This window comes from Monodelphis domestica, chromosome 7 (genome assembly GCF_027887165.1).
Source record: "Monodelphis domestica isolate mMonDom1 chromosome 7, mMonDom1.pri, whole genome shotgun sequence".
Classification (NCBI taxonomy): Eukaryota; Metazoa; Chordata; class Mammalia; order Didelphimorphia; family Didelphidae; genus Monodelphis; species Monodelphis domestica.
In genome coordinates this window covers 93,181,127-93,201,259 of record NC_077233.1, presented here as the reverse complement: position 1 = coordinate 93,201,259, position 20,133 = coordinate 93,181,127, and the positions used below count along the sequence as shown (strand labels likewise).

The window sequence follows — 20,133 nt, the reverse complement described above, 5'->3', positions numbered from 1 at the left end:
AAAAAAAATTAAGGGCCTCAATAAGTTAAAATAATTAGTATTCCTATATGAAAAAATGATAATAGTATTTTTTTAAACCCTTATGTTCTTTCTTGGAATCAATACAGTGTATTGGTTCCAAGGCAGAAGAGTGGTAAGGGCTAGGCAATGGGGGTCAAGTGACTTGCCCAGGGTCACAGAGCTGGGAAGTATTTGAGGCCAGATTTGAACCTAGGACCTCCCATCTCTAGGCCTGGCTCTCAATTCACTGAGCTACCCCAGCTGCCCCCAGTGGTAACTCTTAATATTTTTATTATCATTGGGGCAGCTAGAAGAAGTATACCTAGAGGTTACAGTGATAAACTATAATTCATTGGAATTCACTCAGAGAGGGAAGAACAGTAAGATCCATTGGGACAGAGAATTATATTGTGCCCCATAGAGAAGTAGAAAGGTTATAAATGGGTTGGTGGGGAGAAGAGCAATACAATGGAAGGAGAGTTGGGGGGGTCATTTAAAAAGCACTATAGTAAGAGGGGAATAATAAGAAGGAAGGGGGTGGAAAGAGGAGTAACATTAGAGGGAAAAGGGAGGAGACTGACTAAAAGCAAAAAGTTAGAGGAGGGGGCTAAGAGGGATAAGAGAAAAGGCAGAATCAAAGGAGGAAGTCAACATGGAGGGGAATACACAGATGGTAATCATAACTGTGAATGTGAATGGGATGAATTCACCCATAAAATGAAAGTGGATAGCAGAATGGATTAAAAACTAGAATCCTATCATATGTTGTCTACAAGAAACACATTTGAGGTAGATAGACATACACAGGGTAAAGGTAAGAGGGTAGAGCAGAATTTACTGAGCTGCAACTGAGACAAAAAAGGCAGGAGTAGCAATTATCTCAGACAAAGCTAAAGCAAAAATAGATCTCATTAAAAGAGATAAGGAAGATAATTACATCTTGATGAAAGGCAGTATAAATGATGAAGAAAAATATCAGTACTTGACATATATGTACCAACTGGTATCACATTCAGATTTCTAAAGGAGAAATTAAAGGAACTTAAGGAGGAAATAGATAGTAAAACCATACTTCCCATATCAGAACTAGATAAATCAAACCAAGAAATAAGAAAGAAGTAAGGGAAGTGAATGAAATGTTGGAAAAATTAGAGCTAATAGATATCTGGAGGAAAATAAGTAGTAATAAAAAAAGAATATATCTTCTTTTCAGCAGCACATGGCACATATACAAAGACTGACCATGTTACTAGGGCATAAAAACATTGCAAACAAATGTAGAAAAGCAGAAATAATAAATACAATTTTTTCATACCATAATGCAATAAAAATCATAATCAGGTCTTATGGAAAGGCAAATTTAAAATTAATTGGAAACTAAATAATCTAATTCCTCCCAACTGGTGGGTCAAAGAACAAATCAAAGAAACAATTACTGATTTCATTGAAGAGAATGACAAGAAACAACATCTCGAAATCTATGGGATGCAGCCAAAGTAGTACTCGGGGAAATTTATATCCCTGAGTGCATATATCAACAAATCAGAGAGGGAAGAGGACAATGAATTGGGCATGCAACTTAAAAAACTAGAAAGAGAACAAATCAAAAATCCCTGGATAAAAAACAAATTGGAAATCCTAAAAATCAAAGGAGAAATTAATAAAATTGAAATTAAAAGAACTATTGAGCTAATAAATAAGACTAGGAGCTGATACTTTGAAAAAAGAAATTTAAAAAATCCCACCCAATCAAAATAAATTAAAATAGAATTGTTTCAATAAAAAAAAGAATTCAATCTAAATTCAATGACAGATTCACTGCTATATCAGTCAAACTATAAAAGGGATACTTTATAAATAGTAGCAAAATAAATATTAATTTGGAGAAACAAAAATCTAGACTCAAGGTAAATAATGAAAAAAAAAGCAGGAATAGAGAGAGAATACTACTTTCAGACCTCAAATTATACTACAAAGCAGCAATCATCAAAAACTACTTAGCACTGGCTAAAAAATAGAAAATCTGACCAGTGGAACAGACTTGATTAGAAAGAATCAGAAAGAAATTAATTCAATAACCCAGGGTTTAAAAAGCTCTAAAACATAAATTTCTACAGAAAAACCTATTTAACAAGAACTTTTGGGAAAATCTTAAAGTATTCTGGCAGACCAAAGAGCTATAAAAATTTGCATACTCTTTCAATTGGCAATATTACTACTAGAATTATATCCCAAGCAATTTTTTAAGAGAAAATAATCTTACGTTGGCAAAGACTTTGGAAATTGAGGGGGTGTCTATTAATTGAGGAATGACTGAATAAATTGAGGTAATATGATGGTAATGAAATACTATTGTGCATGCTATCAGAAATGACAAGCAGGATGATTTCAGAAAAAGTCATTAAGTCTTGCATGAACTGATGCAAAGTGATGTGGGCAGAAACCAGGAGAACACTGTGAAGCAACTTTCATAAAGAGAACAACTTGGAAGGGAGGCAGGGAATATCTTGGGACACTGGGGTGAGAGCAGAGAACAGCCAACAGGAGGCTACAGCAAGGAGTAAGGAACAAGCAACAGCAAGCTCCCCCAACCCAACATCTCCTATTCTAGGTTCTGAACCTGGGCCTAAGCAAATACCCTGAACCTGAGACCCTGCCTGGGCCAACAGAAGTGCAACCCAATTCGTACCCCTTAATGTTCCAAGTAAACCTCCAGAGAGATCTGGAATTCCAGCCTGGGGCAGTCTGAGATGGGTAGCTTAATCTGTGTGAGCCTAGAGGCCCAAAATCCCAGCCTGGGCTAGTGGTGAGGACCTGAATCCCGGTTTGGGGCAGTCTGTAGACCCAGAGGCTGGGCCCTGATCCCCGGCAAGGGTAGTTCCCGGCATGCTGGCTTGTGGGAGCCTGGCTGACCCTTGCCAAAGTTCAAGGCAGAGTAGTCTGCAGATATGTCTAATCTGATCAAGCCCAGAGTCAGTGAGACCAAAAGCTTAAGGCTAAAATTTGAACCATCACCAGTCTCTGGGGGTGATAGAATGAGCAGTGGGAGGTGGCTCTCAGAGCTCCCAGCCCACAGGCCATCATACCATCTCAGAAAAACAAACTTGCAAAAACCCCAAAATAAGACTATGGGTAGCATCAAAGAAGAACTGAAGTTTAAGAGTGCCCTATCCACCTAAAGAACAAAGCCTACCTTTAAAATAAAAGTGAAAGTTAAGAAAAAGGCAGGGAAAATAAATAAACATAAAAAAAAACCTAACCGAAGAAAATTTTTATGGCAACAAAGAGTTAGCATAAACACAGAAGGGGACAGTGAAAACAAAGCAAACACATGCAAAGTTCCAAAGAAAAAATATGAATTGGATTTATGATGAAAAATGCTATTCAACTCCAGAGAAAGAACTGATAGAATCTGAATGCAGATCAAGTATACTATTTTTCACTTGATTTTCTTCCAAGTTTTTGGTTGTTGTTGATATGTATCTTATTCCACAACATGCAATATAAAAATATCTTTTACGTGATTGCTCATGCATAACCTATAAAATACTTACCACCTTAGGAAGTGGGGAGAGGAGGGTAGGAGGGAGAGAAAATTTGTAACTCAAAATTTTAAAAAACAAATGTTAAAATTGTCTTTACATATAATTGAGAAAAAAATAAAATTAAATATTTGGAGAGGGGGGAGCTGGGTAGCTCAGTAGATTGAGAGCCAAGGCCTAGAGACGGGAGGTCCTAGGTTCAAATCTGGCCTCAGACACTTCCCAGCTGTGTGACCCTGGGCAAGTCACTTGACCCCCATTGCCTAGCCCTTACCACTCTTCTGCCTTGGAGCCAATACACAGTATTGACTCCAAGACAGAAGGTAAGGGTTTAAAAAAATAAATAATAAATAATAAATATTGGGGGGAAAAACCCTGGGAGAAAAAAGGTTTAGACCAACATCTTAAAATATACACTACAATAAGCTGAAAATGAGTATGTAATCTAAATGTTAGGGGTCATAGCATGAGGAAAAATGTGAAGAGAATTCCATCAGGTACCTTTCACAACTATGCAAGGCAATAGGAAGTCACTAACCAAATAATAGAAATAATCACAAAAGACTAAACGAATGATTTCAATAACATGAAATTACAGAGTTCTTGAACTAATAAAATCAACTAGAAAAAGGGAAGCAGTCAACTGGGAAAAAAATTTGAATCAAATATCTAAGTATAGGCTCAACATTTATAGGGAACTAGAACAAATGTTTGAGCAAGAATTATTTCCTAATAGATAAGTAAGTGGTCCAGGGACACAAACAAATAGTTCTCAAAAGAAAAAATTCAAACTATTCACAACCATACAGGTTTGCTCCAAATCACTAATAAGAGAAATTCAAATACAAACAAATCTGAGGTTTTATCTCACACCCAGAAATTTGGCAAAGATGACAAAACATGGGAACAGTCAATGGTGGAAGAGGAACACTAATGCATCATGGCTGGAGCTGTGAATCAGTTCAATCATGCTGGGAATAAATTTTGGCAGGGAGATGGCATAGTGTGTTGGATTTGGAGCCAGGATCATCCTGAGTTCAAATCCTGCCTCAGACACTGTGTGATCCTGACCAAGTCACTTAACCTCTGCCTGCTTCCATTACCTCATGTGAAATGGGGCAAAGAATAGCACCTATCTCCCAAAGTTGCTATGACAATCAAATGAGATCATAATTGTAAAATGCTTTGCAAACCTCAATGCAAAAATGTAAATGTTAACTGTTATTTGCTATTACAATAATTAAGAAAGTGACTAAGATGTTCATACTGTTTGACCCAGCACATACCCCAAGAAAGTGAAAAACTGGAAGGTACCACACATGCCAAAAGTTTATAAGACCACTTTTGTAGTAGCAAATAAACAGAAATAAGGTAAACCTTCATGAAATGGGGATGGCTAAGTGAGTCAAATAAGCTGCGGTACAAAGTAATAAGAGTACTACATAAGAAGCAATAAATTCAAGGAATCGTGAGACAACTTCTAAGAACTGACACAGAGTCAAGTGTGCAGCTCCAGAAAGACGATATTCACAATGACTACAACAACGCAAATGGAAAGACAACAACAAAACAAAGTGATGCGGTGAGAGCATAATGACCAAAAAGGGGAGAATGAAGCCTGAACATCCCAGGCCTGTGGAATGTGTCTTCAAGAGCATGATCCCAGAGGGGACAGGGCCAGGAGCTCCAGGAACCTAGGAGTCAAGGCAGGGCCCTGAGGAAGAGGAGTGGAGGAAGGAGGCACTGAGGTGCCAAGGCAGGTTCTGATAAGCAAGGCCCACTTATTGCCCTGGCTGGCCCCAGAATCACTAAATTTTGGAGGGCCTGGCCAGGGCAAGCACACCGGAAGAGTGGACTTAGGGACTGGTTGCCCCTGAAGTGGTTGGGTACCCACACAGAATGGGCATTACATTACTGGGAGACTCACCTGTGGAGAAAGTCAGGAATCTGTCGTACAAGAGTTACTCTGGGCGCCCTTCAGGAAGGGGTCACCTAAAGAGCTGTTTTGGGAGGCAGAGAACCCAGGTTGGAATCCTGGCTTCTACCACTCACTCTTTATGCACATGATCTTGAAAAAGTATTAAAGATCCTGTGTTTCAGTTTCCTCCTCAAAGAAGGTAAAACAAAGTGGCTGAAATGAATCTCTGCAGTCTTTTTCAGTTCTAAATCTGGATTCCTCACTGGTCCCCCAAACTCTGCCAGGCCCCGAACCTTCACAGGCCACTTTTCCTTCCATCTCCACTCGAGCTCATGGCCTCTGGGCACAGGATAGATCCTGTGCTCCTAGGACAATAGATTAAGCTCCACTGACTTCCATCTCTCCCCATCTTCCAGCCTGTTCAAGACCCTGGAGTACGGATGGAACTAGGGGAAGACCAAGGCCAAACATTTTATTCTTATCAAGTCATATAAAACCTGTCCCCAGCCCCTCAACAGCAATGTGCAGTTGGGCTGGGCTAGAGAAAGGACACTTCCATCGCTCCACATGTCTTGGCTTCATGTTCCCCCACCCCAGGCCCCAAAGTCTCCATCCTTAAGTGCGGAGGAGGAGGGTGATGTTCCGTGAGGGATGGAAGAGGACAGCCCTCTCCACAGAGCATGTTCTGAATCTCCCCCAACCCCTATCAAGGGGTGTGTAGATCACACAGCAACAACAGCAGCTGAGAGGAGTATCACATTCTAGTGGCCTGCAGGGATGGTCACAGAGAACAAGATCTCAGTTCCTGCAAAGAACTATTCCACTGCTTCATACACCCTGCTCCCTAGCCCAGGCCTGAGGGACCACAATATCCTTCCCCCTCCTCATGACAGAGCCTTAAGGCTAGGGCCTCATTCCAGGAGGCAATCCCAGGTAGGAGCAGAGTACACTCACCACGACAGTCTTTACAGTTCTGGATCCTGACTTCTTAAGGGCGAAGGTGACAGCGTCATGGATGGAAACGAAGAGGTGGCCCTTAGTAATGGAGTCTCCAAAGAAGTTCCCCGACTCAAATTGAGTGATCATGGTGCCTGGTGTAGGAGGAAAATGCCATGGCCCCGAAGGACAGCCCAGCCCTGCCCCTTGTTATGATGGGCATGCCCCCAGCCCCAGGGCCAACCCCCCAAACTAGACAAAATAGCTCTGGGTGTGGGGGTGGATTCTCCCTCTCCCACCCTGCCTAGAGTTGAATCCACAGACCCACACACGCACCATGACAGCCGGCCAAATACACATTCACCTCAACCTCCTGGAAATCACGGATAATCTGCAACAGAATCAGAGTCCCTCATTCAGGAGAGAACTGACTACTCGGGTCAGAACCTCCCACATACCTCCCCTCTTCAAGCTCAGTGTTCTCCACTGTACTTCCCATCACCCTACCCTCAGCATCTCATCATCCTCCCATATCCTCCATCTTCTTGGGAGTCTCACTACCCTCTCCCCTCCTCCCCAAAGCAACTGAATCTCTCCTTCTACCCTGAATTGGCCTCACATTCTTCAAGGTCTTGATACACACGGTATCCACAAAGTTGAGAGTCCCCAGATCCAAAATAAGGGTGTGGAAGTTGGGCTGGGGGAGGCCCAGTGTCTCCAGGGTGAGTGCAGAGGAGCCTTTCTCACTGACCACTGACTTGGCTGCATTACCATCCTAGTAGAGGATCAGATAAAAAGCATATGTGACATGCTTAAAGGTGAAACAAATGAGTCAATAACACGTGTACACACACACACTCTGAACTGCAATTTTGAAAGATTTGGGATTTGAAAAGTCAAATTTCTTTCCAGTGTGAGAATGTCCTTTTTGATCCCCTCAGAAGGGAATCACAGAATCTCAAGAGCTGGAAGCCACCTCAGAGGCCATCCAGTCTAACCTCATACCTGAAAGGGTCTCCCCTCTGTGGCACACAAGGTGACACAAGAATTTTTCCATCCTTAGCTGGAAGACCTCCAGAGAGAAAGAGCTATCTACTACCTTAAGGGCAACTCACCTCCCATTTGCTAGAAAGCTTTTCCTTAAGACACCATTTGCTTCTCTGGAAATTATCCCCACTCCAACTTCTACTCTCTGAGAACTAGTAGAATAGATCTAATCCCTCTTCCATGTAACACCCCTTCCAATTCTTGAAGACAGTTTTCATGCCCACCCCCCCATCTTCTCCAAGGCCTTCAAAAGATCCTTTTACAGCTCAGTTCTTAATCTGGGTACCATAGACAACTAAGAAATCTGTTGATAGGTTTTAGCAGGGTCTGTGATTTTGGAGATGAAAAAATTCACACCTTGATTTTCACTAATCTCTTTTTCTTTTCTCTCTCTCTTTTTTTTAAAGAAACCCTTACCTTCTGTCTTAGAATCAATACTCTATATTGGTTCCAAGGTAGAAAATTGGTGAGGGCTAGGCAATGGGGATTAAGTGATTTGCCCAGGGTCATATAGCTAGGCAGTTTCTGAGGCCAAATTTGAACCCAGGACCTTCCATATCTAGACCTGGCTTCTCAATCCACTGAGTCACCTAGCTGCCCCCTTCCCTCCCCCTTTTTCTTTTTTCTTTTCACTAACCTCTAACTGAAATTTGACACATTTCAAATGTGAATTAAAAAAAATATATTATTCTAGTTACTCCTCGATATATAACTAGCTAAAGAATATAAACAAACAGTTGTCAAAAGGAGAACTATGAACTATTAACAACCACATGAAAGAATGCACTAAGTCACTAATATTAAGAGAAATACAAATCCAAACAGAGGTTTCATCTCAAACTCATCAAAAAGGTGATAAAAGATGGAAATAGTCAATGGGGGAAAATAGGCACACCAGTGCATTATTGGTAAAGTGATCTGGAATTATGTAAATAAAGTGACTAAAAAGTCCACCTTTTCTGACCAGAAATTCCATTACTAGGTTTATATCCCAAAGAGGCTAACGATAAGAAGAAAGCCCCAATGTACTTCAAAATTTTGATAGCAGCACTTTTTGGGATGGCAAAGAATTGGAAACAAAGTAGTGAATAAACAAATTCGTGATATACATGCATGTATGAGTGGTTAGAAATGACAAATATGGTAACTACCAAGAAGGGTAGAAAGATCTACCTGAACTGATTGTCTTCATGGAGTAAAGTCTGCTAAAGTTTAAGCTGCTCTAAGACTTAGGGGCACCCTGTGTACACAATGGCTACAATGATGTAAATGGGAAGAATCATGGTTAAAAAAAAGAAAAAGAAATCCTAAGTGGATGCTGTATGATTAATATGGAACTATGTTTTGCATGACTTCACTGTATGTATACCTGATATCATATTGCTTGCCTTCTCAATGGGTAGTGGAATAGGAGGAAGAGAGAGAATTTGGAATACAAAATTTTAAAAATGAATGCTAAAAATAAATATATTTTTTAAAACCCATGCCTTCTGTCTTAGAATCAATACTGGGTATTGGCTCTAAGGCAGAAGAGTGGTAAGGACTGGGAAATAGGGGTTAAGTGACTTCCCCAGGGTCACACAGCTGGGACATGTCTGAGGCCAGATTTGAACCCAGGACCTCCCATCTCTGGGCCTGGCTCTCCATCCACTGAGCCACCTAGCTGCCCCCTAAATATTATTTTTTTTAAAGGTGAAGATTGCAAAATTATATGGAACAAGTCTGACTAGAAAGAAGAATTATAAGGCACCTCTTCCCACCACTCAGGAAGGGAAAGATATTTGTATAAGACATTGCACAGATTCACAGATGTCTTTGATGTATGGATTAACTTATGCTGACATTTTATCTCTTTTTTCCTTTCCTTTCCTATTTTTTTTATCCTTAAAAATTTCTATTTGTTTTATGGGGATGGCTCTTGGGAAACAGGAAGGGAAAAAGGGAAGGACCCTTGGAGGAATCATAGGGAAGTAACAAAATGAAACACATCAATAAAAAACAATTTAAAAAATTATTTCACACAGACGTCTCACCAGACAATCAAAAGAGCTCAAGAACCCACAATGGTGAAGGAACCTAGAAATCTCTAGTCCTCTTGTACCCTGGTGACCTAACTCTGGACTGGACACTCTCCAGCTTATCAAAGTCCATCCTAAAATTGAGTACTCCTAATACAGCATGGCAGATGTGGCCTGCCTCAGACCCTCATGAGGGAAACTATCCCTTCCCTAGTTCAGGACCTCTTCCTTCTCTTGATGCAATGTAGACTAAGATCACATTAGCTTTTTTGGCTGCCCAATCACTCTAGTGACTTCTACTGACCTTACAGACCCCTCAAATCCCCATACTTTCCCTATTTATTTGCAAAGTTACCTTTTTTTAGCCCAAGTCTAAGACTTGCCTCTTAAGTCCTTCCCCACCCTGAAAGCACACAGATCCATTCACACATCCTCAGTTTGAGCTCTCCATCTCCATTCCCTCCACGAACACTGACCTCCATGGCATTCCCAGTCTCCATTTCATCGATTTTAACGTTCACACCAGTAGATCTTGAGGAATCTAAGGATACTTTTTGGGCATTATTCTATGGGAAAGGAAGAAGACAGAATGTTCAATGTCCAAACAACTTGGTGACTTAGCAAAACCAGAGCAACCAATGTTGGGACAGCCACTGCCTAAGCCAGGAATCTGGCTTCTGATTCACAATGGCTGCCTGACCCTTGACAAGTCTTTGGCCCACTCAGAACTCCTAGGCAGCCCTCTGAGAGTGTAAGGTACAGAGCAGGACTAAGGCCTGCATCAGAAGTATCCTCTTGGGAAGAAAGCCAAAGGTCCTGTCCCTGTCCTTACTGAGTGTTTTAAATTACCCATTAGTATAGCTAAGTAAGAGCCTCAGGGCTGCACGTGTGGTGAGCCATGTTCCGCTGATCTTTCTCTGGGCTAATATCAATCTATGCTAGGCAAAGAGCTTGAAAGTTTAAGTTACTATTTCAGAGAAGCATGCTGGGACACACTAAAGAGACTGAAGTCACATTTGGGAATGAGATTAAGGAAGGCTAAAACAAAATGGGGACCATGAGAGTGAGGCAGGAGGAGGGAGTTTGGGATGTGTATGAGTTAACAGTAGGATATCAAAAGAGGACTAAGTGGGTAGAGGCCATAGTGGCAGGGGGGTTAATAGAAGGTAAGAGATGTAGTGATCATTGGATGGACACAGATCTGGAAGCAAAAGGAATTTCAGAAGGCATCCAGGCCAATTCCCTTATTTTACAGATGAGGAAATTGCGATCCAAAGAGATTGTGACTTTGGATAGTAAGATAGTAAGGTAGAAGGGGTATAGAAAGGTAGCTCAAGGTAGTAAATCAAAGGGTCTAGATTTGAACCCAGGTCTTTGGAATCTAAATCTCATGTTCTTGCACTACACCATGCAATTGGAGCAAAGGTCCAAGGGTTGGGGTTTTGGAGGTCAGAGACCTGTAAAGATTGGAAAAACAGAAATCAAAGGTTGAAGTAATGTGGTCAAAGGCTAAGGAGAGAAGAATGGGGGATCAGAGGGTCCAAGTGGATTAGGGATTGGGAATCAGAAGAGTCTGAACCAAGGATAAGTCCTACTTTCTTTTGTTTTTTTCCCTTCGGTAATTTCTTTGCATTCCACGTTTGCCTCTTGATCAGTTTCTTCTTCTTGGAGATGAGGAAGTCGACATCCAGACCAATCTGAAGGCAAAGGAATGGAAGGATAGAGAGGAAAGTTGTGGGCAATGCAGGGTGGAGATTCTGAGAGCCCAGTTCTGTGGACTCCACATTTCATCTCTTGGGAGATTTGTGGAGGCATGAATAAGGCTCTGTCTTCCCATATGTGGTCCCCAAAACCTGCTCCATCTCACCTTCTCCTTGAGGGCTTGTCTGTAGAATTCAGCATTGGCAAAGTACAAAGTGGCTGAACAGCTAAAAATCTTTACTCCTGGAACTTCTTTGGCCTAGAACCCAATAGAAGAGTGGATAGATGGAAAGAGCCGTGGAATCCTGAGCTCCCCATTCTTTTCCTTCATATCCTTCTCCACTCCCCTAGTGCCAACTAGCTGTAATTTCTAACCCTCTCTCTACCTCCAGCTAGCCTTGATCACTCCCCTAATCACCAGTCCTACATTTAAGAGCATTAGATCTATAACTAGAAGGGAACTTCAGAGATTTTATAGCCCAACCTCCCTCATTTTACAGACTGAGAAAACTAAGGCCCAGAAAAAGATAGGTGGTTGGTCCAATGCAATACAACTAATAATGAAGCCAGAATTGGAACGTGTCCTCTGACTCTGAATTGGAGGCTATCACACCAAAGGGACAATGGTCTGCTGGACAGTTCCATCTGGCTCAAATCAATCTCAATCACTGAGGCTCAAAACCTCTCAACTTATCCTGGATTCTTCTTTCTTCCTTACACTCAGTTGTCAAATCTTTGTTTTACTTCTCCATTATCTCCTAAATCTGTTCTCTTTTCCCCTTCCACAGGCACAACCACAGTTATCATCTCACCTACTTTAATGGCTTTTAAAATGATCCATCTGTCTCCAGCCTCTCCCTTCTCTAAACCATCCTTTCATAGTTTCCAGACTGTCAGAACAACTGTGGCCACACCATTCCCCTGCTCAAAAACCTACAGTGGCTCACTATTATTTATAGGATAAAATAGTAACTCTGAAAACTGACATTCAAGGCCTTTCACAGCCCGGCTTCCACCAATCCTTCAAGCCTTATCTCCCACAGCTTCATAAATCTCTATGCTCTGGCCAGGTCACTTTCATTAATTACCCACATTTAGCTAGAATGCATTCTTTCCTTTCTTCCTCCTCATGAATCTTTCTGTCCTTCAAGGTCATTTTAATTATATCTCTTCAGTGAAAATCTCTGGTCCTTCGAGCGCACACTGACTCTCCCCTTCTGAGCTCCTTCAGAATTTAAAGCCTGAGCCATAGAACATGGTCTTTCACTCCCATCCTAGTCTAGCCAATGAAGCATGAGGTCCTCAAGGACAAGCTATAAGTCTCACAGGTGTCTCCCTCACATCATTTTAAGCATCATCAAAATAGCTAGGGAGGCACTGTGCTAAGTGCTTTACAAGTACTGTTTCACAGCAACCTGGAGGCAGGTAATATGATTATCCTCATTTTAGAGATGAGGAAACTGAGGCAAACAGGAGTTAAGAGATATGCCCAGGGTCACACAACTGATAAATTTCAGAGGCCAGATTTGAACATTCAGGTCTTCCAACTCCAGGCTCAGTGCTCTGAGTGCTCTGTGGCTCACTGGGCCACAAGTTGCCTCCAGGCTGGATGCAAAAGTGGTGCCAATAAATGCTTGTTGGGTGGCCAGTTGAGCAGGCAGATAAGTGGATGGACAGGTTGGCCTGAGCTAATGGATGGGAAGCTAATGGATGAGTAGATTGATAGGGGGAGTGGATATATCAGTGAATAGGTAGATTGGTAAATAGATGTGTGAATGGATAGGTGAATTAATTTAGGGAAGAGAGGCAAGGGTCAGAAGGCAAATCAAGGAGGGGAAACCATCCCCCAAACAGACAAACGATTCCCAAACCATTGTTCTGGGAAGGCCAAATGTCAAGTGTGCCCACTTCAACAGACCTTCATGCCACCTCATCCAATGTCTCCTTTATCCCAGAGGATCCCAAAGGAAGAGTCTCCTCTACAGAAAGTATATCCCTCATCTCTCATCTCCTTTCTCCCTCCTGCCCTTTTCTCACCTTCTGTTCTTATCAGTCTCTCCTTCTTGCCCTCACAGGGCCCTGGGGGACCTCCTGCTTAGGCCAGGAAGTCAGTTTTCTTTCCTAGTAGCCCCTGCTCTAAGCTATATTGCCATTTCTGGCACTCAGTGCCACATTAACCCATCTTGGACTATCTGTCCCTAGGCCCTATTGATAGGGCCAGCTTTGTAGTTCATAATTCAATGAGGGACCATGGGATATTTCACTTCTAAGAGTCCATTTTCTAATTAGGTACAAATAGTTGCCCTTCTCTCACAGGGATATTGTAAAAAACTTGAAAGTGCTCCTAGTGGGAACTATTATTACTCCTGCAAATGGCAGTCATCTCCCTAATCACATTATCTTGTGCTTCCACCCCCAATGTAGACATCCACAAGTTGTCATGAAAATAGCTCCTTCCATAATTTCCTCAAAACAATTCCTTGAGGTATAAGGCTACTGACATGATTAGCTCCATTTTGCAGAAAAGGAAACTCAGAGATGGGAAGTACATTATCCAAAGGAACCCAGCAAGTAAGTGATGGAGCCAGGATTTGAGTTTGCCTCCTGAATGTGGTTCAGGCCTCTTCTCCAGGACATTACACTGCTGTCTCTCAGCAAATTTGTCAGAGAAACCTCCCTCCCCTGGTGTCCTTCTATCTTGGAGGAATGACAAACTACTACCCACTGGGCCCCAGAAAATCCTGAGTTTCCCCTTACCCTTAAGCCCACCCTTGTGCCCCTTCCCAAATCACCTCCTTATATTCAGTCACATCTCTGTAAATGTCCGTGTCTGGCACTTGCCCCAGGATAGAGTAATGGGGTCTGTAGGAGAGATGACAAGGAGAGACAGAGATGAGGAGAGACCAAGAAGCACACAGCTATCAGAGTCTTCAGGGACTCCTGATTCCCCACTCCAATACTCACATACAGAACTGAGATACCCTTATCACTGGATTTTATTGGGGAAGACGATATGGATTAAGTAGGAAAACATAACAACCCTGGCACTGCCCCTCCCACTGTTCACATATGCACTCACAGCTGAGTGCGGAAGATGACAGAGATCAGGGCAAAGCCTACAGCAACAGCCAGACCGATGTCCAGGTTCAACAAGATGGTAGCCACAAAGGTCACCAACCAGATCAACTATGGGGAAGGAGTCAAGAGGTCAGAAAGCTTCCTCCCCATCTCTCCTCTCATCCATCTCCTGCTTCTAACTTCGTCACCACCATTCCCTATCCTTCCCTCCCCTCCATGCTATCTTACTTGCATCTCTCATATCTGGCCTTCCTACTTCCCAAACCTGCCCTCATACTTTTTCCTTCCCATACCCTCCTCTTCCTTCCCATACCCTCCTCCTCCTTCCCCAGTCCCATACCAAGTCCACCCTGTTCGACTTCCATAGAGATTTGATATCAGAGAACTGGAGGAACATGCCCTTGAGGTTAATGATGACGATAACAGCCAGGATGGCCTGGGTAGGAAGTGGGAATAAGAGAAAGGGGAGACCAACATTAGCCCAGGCAATTCAGGCAGCCACACTAGACCACACCCCAGCCTCATCAGATCCCTAGAAACCCCCAAAATGAACCCAACCCTGCCCCCAACAGCCAAATCTCCATTCTATAGGGAGGTCCAGAGAATAAGACTTACTTTGGGAAGATGATTGAAAAGCTCTCCCACTTTGACAATGACAATCAGGATGAGAAGGGAAGATATGGCCCCAGCAATCTGAACACAGATAGAAGAGTTGAGATGGGACCCCTAAAACCCTCTCTCATCACTTCTTCAAGTGGGTAAACCATTCTCTTACCAACTTGCATGTCAGCCCATATCCTCATCATATCCCTCCTCCCCAAGTTTATTTTTTCCTTCAAATTTTATTTTGTTTAATTAACAACTGTTAATTAACAATCTTTTATCTTCTTCCAGCCCCCTCCCCCTGAAAACAAACAAAAAAAACCTTTCTGACAAGCATGACCTTTCTGACAAGCATGACCCACGCTGGCCAAGTTTCTACTTGTCTCTTCCAGGTTCTCACAGAATCCATGGTTCTCCCACCTGTACCACCCATGAATGCTTATTCCCACTCTGCCCAATATGTTTCCCTTCTACCTGTGTGTTCCCCCCAGAACCTTCTTGCACCAAGCTCCGGGACATGGAGCTGCTTATAGGAAAACAGTGGAAAAAGCCACCAACGAAGTTACTGAGGCCAAGAGCAATCAGTTCCTAGGGAGATGGAGGGAGAGGCATGTTATTAGATTCAATAGCAATTCCCACTGAGATCATTCCTCTCATTCAGGGTCTCCTATTTTTTGTACATCTCCTATTTTTTGTACATCTCCAGCCAATATGTACTTCCAATCACACAGAGCAGGCGGCCCAACTTTGGACAGGCTCCGGGTTCCCTCCCACCCTCAACCCCCATGACTTACCTGGTTGTTATCCACCTCATAACCATGCTTCATTCCAAAGATCTTGCCAAGGGAGATGGCAATAGCAAAACCAACCACAGCCATGGCAAATGCATTCCCCATCAGATTTTTAAAGAGGTGATGGTCAGGTATTCGAGGAAGCATCAGCCTTGGGGGAGGAAAGAAAGGAGGAGGAGGGGCACAGAACCATCCATCTTTAGGCCTTTTCTGTCCTTAAGCCCCTGAACCCTCCCCCCGCCCCTCCCCCATCAAACCTAGACCAATAAAGACTGAAGGACATAGAGCCAATGACAGGGTATTTTTCCACCTCAAACCCATACCCAACTTTGGGCAGTGGTACCAAGAAGGAAAGAAGGGACAGGATAGGTCCAGAGCTATGGGAAAATCCATTCAGGGCCCCTGATGGTCCCTCACCCTGCAGGGATGTCACCCACGATGCCCACCCCAAACTTGTGATTCAGGCCGACTCCAAAAGAGATCGCTGTGGCTCCAATGAGCTGGGAGGAAGGGAAGGAGCAGGAAACAACATCATAGCATCATAGATCTCTAATTGAAAGGAACCTTAGAGACCATCTAGACCAACTCCCTTCATTTTATAGTTGAGAAAACTGAGGCCCAGGGAAGTTAAGTGACTGGCCCAAGGTCCCACAAATAATCAGCATCAGAAGTGGCACTTGAACCTAAGTCCTCTGACTCCAGAGCCAGTGTTCTTCCTACTATACCACACTGCCTCTATCACATACATTAATGTGGAGTCTTTCCTCCTTTTGTTGGGAGGTTATGGATCTCCAAGGGTCAGAAGAAAGCTCTTACCCTCTGGCCAAAGTCCGACCTGCCACCAAGTCAGCAGCCCAGTTCTATATTTTCCAGATGAACTTTCTCCCCCCATCCTTGCCCCTAGCCCAAACTATGTTCAGGGTAAGAATCAATTCCAGCAAAGACTCCCATTTCTATGGTACTTTAAGATTTACAAAGTATTTTCCTCATTATAATAGCCAAAGGTGCAACAACATTCCCATTTTAAAAGTGAGGAAAACAAGGCTCAGGAAGATAAAGCTACTTGGCCAGAGGCAAGAAAGAGGTAAAGTTACTATATCTGAATCAGGATTTGAACTCGGGTCATCTGAATTTATGTCCAATGCCCATGACACTACATCATATTGTTCCTCAACCACATCCTAGAATCCCCTATTCCCCAAGGATCTCTGTCAAGATGGGCAAAAGTAGTGCCTCTTCTCTGTGCCCCCCATACCATGATGAGTTCAGCTGGTAGAGGTACAGGTAGCTTCTTGTCCAGTTTTTGGTTTATCATCTTCATGGCCAAGAGTAGAACTGAAGCCACAAGAGCAACAATAATGGTGCTCACATTGCTTTTTGGCAGCTTCCATAAGATGTCCAACAATATCTGCAGGACACAATGGGGGCATGAAGGGGCCTCTCTGAACCCCAGAGCCCAGGAACTCCCCTCCTGATCTCCCTGCCATATTTCCTCCCAAATCCTGAGACTCAGGAGTCAGAGCAGGAAATCCTCCCCAAGGCCCTCCCAGTAACTCACATAGATCATGGACAGGGGCCCTGAGTAGTCTTCAGGATCAAGACCAAATACGTGCTTGAGCTGGGACACGAGCACCTGGACAGAGGCAGCCGTAGTATAGCCACGAACCAGGGGTTCTGACAGGTATGTCACCACGAAGCCAAAGTGTATCAGGCCCAGTCCTATCTAGGTAGACAGACAAATGAGCAAGGGATGGATGGGTGGTTAGGGGGACAGACAGATGAGCCAGTGGACAGGAGACAGTCAGGAACATGGATATACAGTTAGATAGACACAAGTACATAACTAATGATTAATGCATCAACAAACAAGTGGGCAACCTAGGGAGGAACAGGCAGGAGGAAAGGAAGGGCAGGCCAAAGAGTCAGGCAATGAAGTCACCTGGAAAACACCAACTAGAAGGCTCAGGGCTGAGGCCACTTCCACACGGGCAGCATCTCTGGCTGACACATTTACTGAGCTATTTCCAGGGCCCAGAAAAGAATCACTGGGAACCAGGGCCTCAGTCACACTGCCCACCATCACTGACAGAACAGCAAAGGCCCCTGGAGACCAGAGAACACAATGGGACTCTCATCACAGAAATCCCAATGGTGGCACTTTGTCCTAAGGAAGCCTTCAGGCTGACAGGGGAGGTAGGGCTCTTGAAAACTGCAACCTGAGATCCCAGCAGAGGGACACAGGGTAAAAGAGACAGTTAAGCATGGTGGGCATTTAGGAAAATTACTCACAATTGTCTCTCCTCATTCTGAGCCTCATGGGTGAGACTCATTTCCCATCAATGACCCCAAAGGCACAGTCTAAGGGGCTTTCTCTGTCTTCCCCACAGTGTTCTCTCTCAGGGCATTGGAGCAGAAAGAACTCATTACTGACTGGAAGGAGAGGGATGGCCCCTTTAGGGTTTGGAGACCCCACTTACCCACAGAAATGTGCCGGGAGGTACCGAATAAAAAGTAGACAAAGACAGGGTAGAAAGAGCTATACAGGCCATAGACAGGGGGCAGCCCAGCTAAGAGGGCATAGGCCAGTCCTGGGGAAGGTAAGAACAGCACTGTCAGCCCCATCCCCACCCCCACATTACCAGCCCTTCCCCTCCCTCTCCACTTGCATCTCAGGATCATGATCCCTTCCCTTCCCGCCACCCCCTTGAAGAGCCCTTTGAGGCCCAGAACCCAATGGGAATAAAGCTGCCAGGTCATCCTCCCACCCCAACTCGCCCTGTGGCAGCTGTACAATGCCCACACTGAGGCCAGATAGCAGGTCCCCCAGGAGCCACTCTCGTGCCGGGTATTGGGGTAGCCAGCTGAGAATGGGTAGGAAGCGTTGTAGGGTGGCCCAGGCTATGGCTTTTGAACACCTGTCAAGAAGAAAGGGGTTCAAGATGAGGGGAGAGTCACTGCCTCTCCCTGTTCCTTCACTGCCAGCTTTGGGTTTCCCTAAGTAGGATGGAGAGAAAAATGAATTCTTGAGGGGAAAGATCATTGGATGATGGAAAATGGATGGAAGACAGAAAATCAAGGAGATATTGGTCAGAGAAGTGGATGAATGGTAAGGATAAAAGACAGAGGCAGCTAGGTAGCACACTGGACAGAGCACCAGACCTGGAGTTGGGAGAACCTGGGTTCAAATCTGGCCTCAAACACTTAGCTATGTGAGTGGGGGCAAGTCATTTAACTCCAATTGCTTAGCCCTTCTCTCCTGCCTTAAAATGGATCCTAAGACAGAAGGTAAGGGTAAAAAAAAAGATTTTTAAAATGGATGAATGGTCAGTGCTTGGACAGGCAGAGAGCTAGATGATTAGGGGACTGAAGAGATGCTAATCAGTAGGGAGATTGTTAGAGGGAAAAGAACAGTGGATTTGTTTTCCCCCAGGCAGGATACAGACAGTTGGCTAGGGAAGGGGGTGGAGCACATGGTACTGTACAACTCCAACCTGGGAGGAGTGCATCTGAAAGACTTGGGGCTCCGGCTCCTCTGCCCCGTCTCCTCCAGCGCCTGCTCGTTCAGTATCTGCCTGTCCACATGGTAGTCACACTGCTGGGGGTCCAGCTCCAACTCTGACTTCTCCATTGGCGGGTCCTGAAAAGCCAGTAAGGCCTGTGTGTCCCTAGGCCTGGCATGGAGGGGAAAAGGATGATATGATAATAAGTATTTATTATTTCTTACAGCCATAAAAAATGACGACTACGAGGAAACCTAAGGAGGTTTATGTGAACAACGCAAAGTGAAGTGAGCAGCAGCAGGAAATGTACATGGCAAGAACAAGCACCCAAATCACAATGACCAGCTCCAAGATGGCCCTTCTCTCTTGTCCCTGCTCCTCTTGGCAGAAAGGGGGGAGGGGTGCCCCACAGGGCTAGACCACAAGACATGATGCCACACTTCAGATGTATTGGTGTGGTCAAACTGATTCTGTTTCATTCTTTGTTTATAAGGGAAGACTGACTAAGCTGAAGGGGAAGGGAAGGAAGAAAGTACAGGGAGTATAAAAACAAAAGATATCAATACAAGTTTATCTTAAACTAATTCCCCTGGGGATTGACAGTCCTTTCTCCCCACAAAGTTAGCTGGAGGTAGACACTGTTTAGTGTTTTTCTTTCTACCTCCAGCATCCACTACAGTATGGTGCCCTTCACCGAGGAGGAAGCTGATAAAAGTTTATTAAATAGAACTGAATTTCTCTTGAGGTAGGGAGGTTAAAGATTACATTCCCACTTTACTGATAAGAAAACTGAGGCTCAGAAAAGTAAGCAATTTTCCCATGGTTACAGATTTAAGAAGTGAAGACCTAGGCCTGGGATCTGGTGGTACAGGACCCAGAGTGCTTGCTGGGCCTGGAGTCGGGAAGACTTGAGTTCAAATCAGGTCTCAGACACTAGGTCTGTGACCCTAGGCAAGTCGTTAAAGTTTTGCTACCTCAGATCTCTCATCTGTAAAACAG

The 20,133-nt window shown here is 43.9% G+C and overlaps 1 protein-coding gene across 6 annotated transcripts in view; it reads right to left on the bottom strand.

The window, feature by feature from the left end:
• Positions 1 to 3,883: 3,883 nt before the first annotated feature.
• Positions 3,884 to 20,133, bottom strand: part of SLC26A6 (solute carrier family 26 member 6) — a 29,940-nt gene continuing 13,690 nt past the window's right edge. For 4 of the 6 annotated variants that reach the window (XM_056805095.1, XM_056805096.1, XM_056805092.1 and 1 more), the window contains exons 2-21: positions 19,126 to 19,305; positions 18,410 to 18,549; positions 18,112 to 18,222; positions 17,574 to 17,737; positions 17,193 to 17,357; positions 16,890 to 17,042; positions 16,052 to 16,134; positions 15,638 to 15,785; positions 15,318 to 15,431; positions 14,856 to 14,933; positions 14,581 to 14,676; positions 14,242 to 14,348; positions 13,955 to 14,024; positions 11,329 to 11,421; positions 11,057 to 11,158; positions 9,938 to 10,027; positions 7,016 to 7,171; positions 6,733 to 6,787; positions 6,415 to 6,551; positions 5,916 to 6,229 (exon numbers count right to left, since the gene is read on the bottom strand). In XM_056805095.1, the coding sequence (XP_056661073.1) occupies positions 6,215 to 6,229; positions 6,415 to 6,551; positions 6,733 to 6,787; positions 7,016 to 7,171; positions 9,938 to 10,027; positions 11,057 to 11,158; positions 11,329 to 11,421; positions 13,955 to 14,024; positions 14,242 to 14,348; positions 14,581 to 14,676; positions 14,856 to 14,933; positions 15,318 to 15,431; positions 15,638 to 15,785; positions 16,052 to 16,134; positions 16,890 to 17,042; positions 17,193 to 17,357; positions 17,574 to 17,737; positions 18,112 to 18,222; positions 18,410 to 18,549; positions 19,126 to 19,262 (2,214 nt within the window). In that variant the 5' untranslated portion in view covers positions 19,263 to 19,305 and the 3' untranslated portion in view covers positions 5,916 to 6,214. Of the gene's footprint in view, positions 5,543 to 5,915; positions 6,230 to 6,414; positions 6,552 to 6,732; positions 6,788 to 7,015; positions 7,172 to 9,937; positions 10,028 to 11,056; positions 11,159 to 11,328; positions 11,422 to 13,954; positions 14,025 to 14,241; positions 14,349 to 14,580; positions 14,677 to 14,855; positions 14,934 to 15,317; positions 15,432 to 15,637; positions 15,786 to 16,051; positions 16,135 to 16,889; positions 17,043 to 17,192; positions 17,358 to 17,573; positions 17,738 to 18,111; positions 18,223 to 18,409; positions 18,550 to 19,125; positions 19,306 to 20,133 lie in introns of those variants that run through there. The other 2 variants (XM_056805093.1, XM_056805094.1) reach the window with 2 other exon arrangements.